This window comes from Microcebus murinus, chromosome 18 (assembly GCF_040939455.1).
Source record: "Microcebus murinus isolate Inina chromosome 18, M.murinus_Inina_mat1.0, whole genome shotgun sequence".
Taxonomy (NCBI): Eukaryota; Metazoa; Chordata; class Mammalia; order Primates; family Cheirogaleidae; genus Microcebus; species Microcebus murinus.
The window spans coordinates 15,831,576-15,837,679 of NC_134121.1; the positions used below are offsets into that span (position 1 = coordinate 15,831,576).

The following is a 6,104-nucleotide window of genomic DNA, read 5'->3' on the forward strand; positions in this document are numbered from 1 at the left end:
ACTTAGCATAATGTCCTTCAGTTTGAATAAAGGAATATATTTTTAATGTTTTCAATACAAAAAAATAAGTTGGTGAGGTGATGGATATGGTAATTTGCTTGATTCAATCTTCTACAAAGCACACATAGATCAAAACATCACGCCATACCCAATAATATGTATAATTATTATTTGTCAATTAAAAATAAATTTTAAGAAAGTAATCTACTTTTTGGCTTAAGTTGATCCCTCAGAGAAATATGGGGAAATTCTATCTTAATCTCACTATATTCAAAAGGGAAGTCTTTTATTATTTTAATAAATTTTATTATATATATTTAAGGTATATGGCATGATACTATGAGATACATATATATAGCAAAATGGTTATAGTAGTGAAACAAATGAACATATACATCATCTCACATGGTTACCCACTCTGCTCCCCACAGTAAGACCAGCTATAATCTATTCATTTAGCAAAAACCCTGAATACAATACACTTTATTCACTCTGGTCCTCACATTGTGCATTAGATCTTTTACCTTAATTTATTTTCCCATGTATTGTGACCCACTCAGCTAACAGAGGATGGGAGGGACAAGGTGGTGGTGGCATTGGGCATCTCAACCGAGAGCATGGCTGAGGCACTGAGGAGGTGGAGGTCAGTGCGTGAGGTATGGCCAGGGTCCTGGGAAAATATTCACCTAGACACTGGGAACTCACCATGGGGCTTTGAACATAAGTGGTTTAAAATGTTTATGTTGAGTAAGTGAGTGAATGGACTGATACTTCTCCCCTACTGGGACATTTCCTTACAGGAACTCATGGAACCAGAAGCTGGGACCAACAAAACTGCTGTTACTGAGTTTACTCTACTGGGCCTCGTGGAAACAGAAGAGATACAGTCTGTGGTCTTTGTGCTCTTCCTCTTCGCCTACCTGGTCACAGTAGGGGGCAACCTCAGCATCCTGGCCGCCATCCTGGTGGAGCCCAAACTCCACACCCCCATGTACTTCTTCCTGGGGAACCTATCGGTGCTGGATGTTGGATGTATCACTGTCACTGTTCCTGTAATGTTGAGTCATCTTCTGTCCCATAGGTTTATAATTTCCTATGATGCCTGCCTTATACAACTATTCTTCTTCCACCTTCTGGCTGGGATGGACTGCTTCTTGTTGACCACTATGGCCTATGACCGGTTCCTGGCCATCTGCCGGCCCCTTACCTATAGCACCCGCATGAGCCACACGGTCCAGAGGATGTTGGTGGTTGTGTCCTGGATCTGTGCCATCACCAATGCACTGACCCACACTATTGCCTTAACTACTCTCAATTTCTGTGGCCCCAATGTGATCAATCACTTCTACTGTGACCTCCCACAGCTCTTCCAGCTTTCCTGCTCCAGCACCCAACTCAATGAGCTGCTGCTCTTTGTAGCAGCAGCCTTTATGGCTGTGTCCCCCTTGGTCCTCATCACTGTGTCCTATGCCCATGTAGTCGTTGCTGTGCTACAAATCCGCTCCGCAGAAGGCAGGAAGAAAGCCTTCTCCACATGTGGCTCCCACCTCACCGTGGTGGGCATCTTCTATGGGACGGGTGTCTTCAGCTACATGAGGCTGGGTTCAGTGGAGTCTTCAGATAAGGATAAAGGTGTTGGGGTTTTCATGACTGTTATCAACCCCATGCTGAACCCACTTATCTATAGCCTCAGAAATACTGATGTTCAGGGTGCTCTGTGCCAGGTACTCATGCGGAGGCGGTCACTGACCTGAAAGAAGATAGGGTCCCTCCTTTCCTGCCTTTTGTGGACTGAGGAAATTTGCCAGAGCAACCAGGAAAACTGTTCTATAACCTTTTTTTTCTATCTCCTGATTCCTGAGGAGTGGTGTTATGTGTTTGTCCTACAAGAAAATACTATATGATTCATTTATTTATTCATTCAGCGAATAGTAAAATTACTTTTATGATCTAGACAGTCTTCTAGGGCATTGGTGAGCAAATCAGACAGAAGTCTCTCCAGTCAAGAAAATCACATGCCATAAAGGTAAACAAAATAAATAAATAAGCATTCTATATAGCATACCACATGGTGATAAGTTCTATAGAAAAAAATAAATAATATCGGGAGATATAAAGTTAGGTTCTGCCAAGCAAGCCTCCTCGACAAGTTGCTACCTTGTTTTTGGCTGTGTCCACTTTCTGGGCAGAGTTGAAACCTCGGCAGTCCTGCATTCCTGAGCAGCAATGTCCTACAGGGCAGGGCCACTTGGTTAATCACAGTCTAAGTAACCAAGAATATCACTGCAAAGTTTCCTTCTGTTAGGGATGTGACATTCCCTCCAGATCAGTGTGGAAAGGTGTTTTAAACCATGGGTCCAGTGCCAAGAATCATTTCATTTTACTGTTCACATAAAATAAGCTCCTTCTCTTCTCTACCACATAAGAATCCCAGAGGATGTTTCAGGGTCAGGTAGGGTCTAGAGAAAGAGTTCACTAAATAAAACTACATTAATGCACACATGGTATATCTTAAGATCAACAAAGGAATGTTCCATTTCCATCCCCTGCCATATCTTTCTCGCTTACTTGATTTCACCTCCCCCACACATATGATAAGACCTTTGAAGGAGTAAGCATTTATATTCCAAGCAGGTCTTAAGAATTTTTATTGTGGAATGTCCAACATACCCTTCTCCAAAGTCTTACTTTTCTCTCCCAAAGCTCCTAGCTAAGAAAATATTCATACATGTAGTCCCTGAGACTGATGCCTCTTTCTGACTTTATGTTTATTAGTAAGTACATCAGTTCAGCTCCAACCCAGAGTATTTCTTCCTCTTGATGTTTATCCAGCCTTCAGCCTATTCATTCCCGATTTCTCTCCAGCCTGTCTGGGAGGGCTACTTACAGGAAGACAGGAGGAATAAGTTCTAGTGTTCCATAGCACTGTAGGGTGACTATACTAAACAATAATGTATTATATTTTTTCAAATAACTAGAAGAGGAAATTTTGAATTGTTGAACACTAAGAAATGATAAAGGTTTGTTTTTTGTTTGTTTGTTTGTTTGTTTGTTTTCTGAGACAGAGTCTCACTCTGTTCCCCAGGCTAGACTGAGTGCTGTGGTGTCAGCCTAGCTCACAGCAACCTCAAATTCAGCCTCCCAAGTAGCTGGAACTACAGGCATGCGCCACCATGCCCGGCTAATTTTTTCTATATATATCTGTTGGCCAATTAATTTCTTTCTATTTATAGTAGAGACAGGGTCTTGCTCTTGCTCAGGCTGTTTCGAACTCCTGATCTCAAGCAATCTGCCCGCCTCAGCCTCCCAAAGTGCTAGGATTACAGGCGTGAGGCACCGCTCCCAGCCAGAAATGATAAAGGTTTGAGGTGGTAGATATGCTAATTTCCCAATTAGATCATCACACACTATACATGCATTGAAATGTCACACTGTACCCAATAAATATGCACAGTTGTTTTAATTTTTAAAAAATATTAAAATAACTAACATAATTAAATGAATGAATGAGGTTCTTAAGCAGACTTTGGCTCCCTTTCCCATGCTTGAAGAAGTAACTTTTAGGGCCTCAGGTATGACTGAGCTCCTAGATAAAGACAAACTAAACTGCAGCAAAGAAAATAAAGTTCATTTAGGTTTAGGTCAGGTTAAAAAAAAGGACAATGCAGACATAAAAATTAAGGAGAAGAAAAAAAGGATTAAAAACAGAATGATGTGAACACTTGCGTAGGAAGACATAAGAATTTTTATTCAACAATAAAAAGTTTAGCAGGAGGAGCAAGGGACTGAGATGTTTTGGTCTTAGTATGGACATGGAAGGAATGAGTATCATTTAAAACAAATGTTTTAGTTTTTAAAAAGAACATATGAAAAATTAAAGTGGTTTAATAGCTGGACATAAATCTGAATTAAAATATTTAAAATTATACCTCCTCAGGGTCACCTGTTATTAACAAAGAAGAAAACTTTCCTACTAACTTACTGAGAACCCCTTCCTAGTTCAACTATACACCTTTACTTCATCTGTTTTATTTATTGGGCAACTATGTAATATTTCATTTAAGCACAAATCTCCATGTGAGGGAAAAAGGTCTGGAATAATACTCAAATATCAATGTCAATATATCTACTGGATAAAATTGCATAATAATCCCAAGTGTTACCATCATAGAGATAAAAGAATTTTCCTCTTACAGATGACTCTTCCCAGGGCTCCCTTCATGTCTCTGTTCCTCAGGCTGTAGATGAAGGGGTTCAGCATGGGGGTCACCACAGTGTACATCATAGCCATGACGGTCTCCTTCACAGTAGAATTATTTGCCGACGGGCATAAGTAAAGACCAATAACTGTCCCATAGAACAGTGACACCACAGAGAGATGGGAGCCACAGGTGGAGAAGGCCTTATGGATACCCTTAGCAGAAGGGACCTTGAGGATGGAGGAGACAATTCGTGCATAGGACACGATGATGAGTACGAACGGGATGACGAGAATGAGGCCTCCCATGATGAATATCACCAATTCATTAACTCGAGTGTCAGAGCAGGCCAGCTTCAGCAGAGCAGACATATCACAGAAAAAGTGAGGGATCACGTTGTCCGCACAGAAACACAGTCTGGCCATGAGCAGGGTGTGCAACATGGCGTGGAATGTGGTCAGCACCCAGGACAGCACCACCAGGGAGAGACAGAGCTTGGGGCTCATGATGGTGGTGTAGTGCAGGGGGAAACAGATGGCCACATAGCGGTCATAGGCCATGGCCACAAGGAGGAAGCTCTCCAGGTCTGCAAAAAACAAAAAAAAGTACATTTGGGCTAAGCAGCCCATGTAAGGAATGGATGGGTCTTGGCTCTGCATGATCTGCAGCAATTTGGGCATTGTGACAGAGGAAAAGCAAAGGTCAGAAAAGGACAAGTTGCTGAGAAACAAATACATAGGTGTGTGAAGGTGGTAGTCCAGTCGAATGAGGATTATGATGAGGAGGTTTCCCAGAACAGTAGTAAGATACATGGCCAGGAACAGGGCATAGAACAGGTTTTGGTGCTCTGGCTTCACAGGCAAACCCAGGAGGAGGAACTCTGAGATGACAGTTTGGTTCCTTCCTGTCATTCTCTGTGTTCAGTGTCTTTAAAATAAAATAAATGGGTCCATTAAATCTAAAGAAAAGTAAATGCATTTCTATGATACATGGTCAGATTATCTGAACCAAATTATTTCACCATCGTTATCCATGACAACAATCTCTATAATCATAAATATGCAAATATCACATTTTATTAATCTACTTATGAATTGATGAGCATCTGAGTTGATTCTACATCTTTACAATTGTGAATTATGCTGCAGTAAACATTCCAGTGCAGGTATCTTTTGGATAAAATGACTTACTTTCATTTGCGTAGATACCCAGTAGTGGCATTACTGGATTGAATGGCAGGTCTACTTTTAGTTATTTGAGGAATCTCCATATTGTTTTCCATAGAGGCTGCGCTAATTTGCAGTCTCTCCAATACTGTATAAGCATCCCTTTCTCTCTGCATCCACACCAGCATCTATTGTTCTTGGACTTTTTAATAAAAGCCATTCTAACTGGGGCAAGGTGATATCTCATTGTGGTTATAATTTGCATTTCCCTGATTAATAAAATGTGGTATGTGTACACCATGGTGTACTACTCACCCACAAAAAAAATGGATTAATACCTCTTGCAACAATATAGATGTAACCGGAGACCATTCTCCTAAGTGAGTATCTCAGGAATGGAAAAATTCCACACATACTATTAAATTGGAACTAACCAATGAGCACACAAGTGCACAAACAGAAGTAAAATTCAGTGGAGAGCAGCCAGAGAGGAGGGGGAGGAGAGAAGGGGAATAAACCAACTTAATGAGTACCAAGAACATTATTTGGGTGATGGGTACATCTATAGGTATACCTATAGCCAGGACTCAAGCATTACAAAAATGATCCATGTATCCTAAAAAAAATAAAAAATAAAATAAATATGCCACATCACTCACTGTAAGCCACTTTCAGACTTACTTTCTTCACTTCTTATTACATGTAACAATATTGATTCTCCCCTCCCTACTAAAGCACT

The 6,104-nt window shown here is 40.8% G+C and overlaps 2 protein-coding genes across 2 annotated transcripts; one reads left to right on the top strand and one right to left on the bottom strand.

The window, feature by feature from the left end:
* Nucleotides 1–794: 794 nt before the first annotated feature.
* Nucleotides 795–1,754, top strand: OR3A3 (olfactory receptor family 3 subfamily A member 3). The gene has a single exon (XM_075993936.1). The coding sequence runs from the start codon at nt 807–809 to the stop codon at nt 1,752–1,754; it is 948 nt and encodes a 315-aa protein (XP_075850051.1). The 5' UTR covers nt 795–806.
* Nucleotides 1,755–4,165: 2,411 nt separating this feature from the next.
* On the bottom strand, nt 4,166–5,110 carry LOC105879235 (olfactory receptor 1E2-like). The gene has a single exon (XM_012779328.2). The coding sequence runs from the start codon at nt 5,108–5,110 to the stop codon at nt 4,166–4,168; it is 945 nt and encodes a 314-aa protein (XP_012634782.2).
* Between the last annotated feature and the right edge of the window lie 994 nt (nt 5,111–6,104).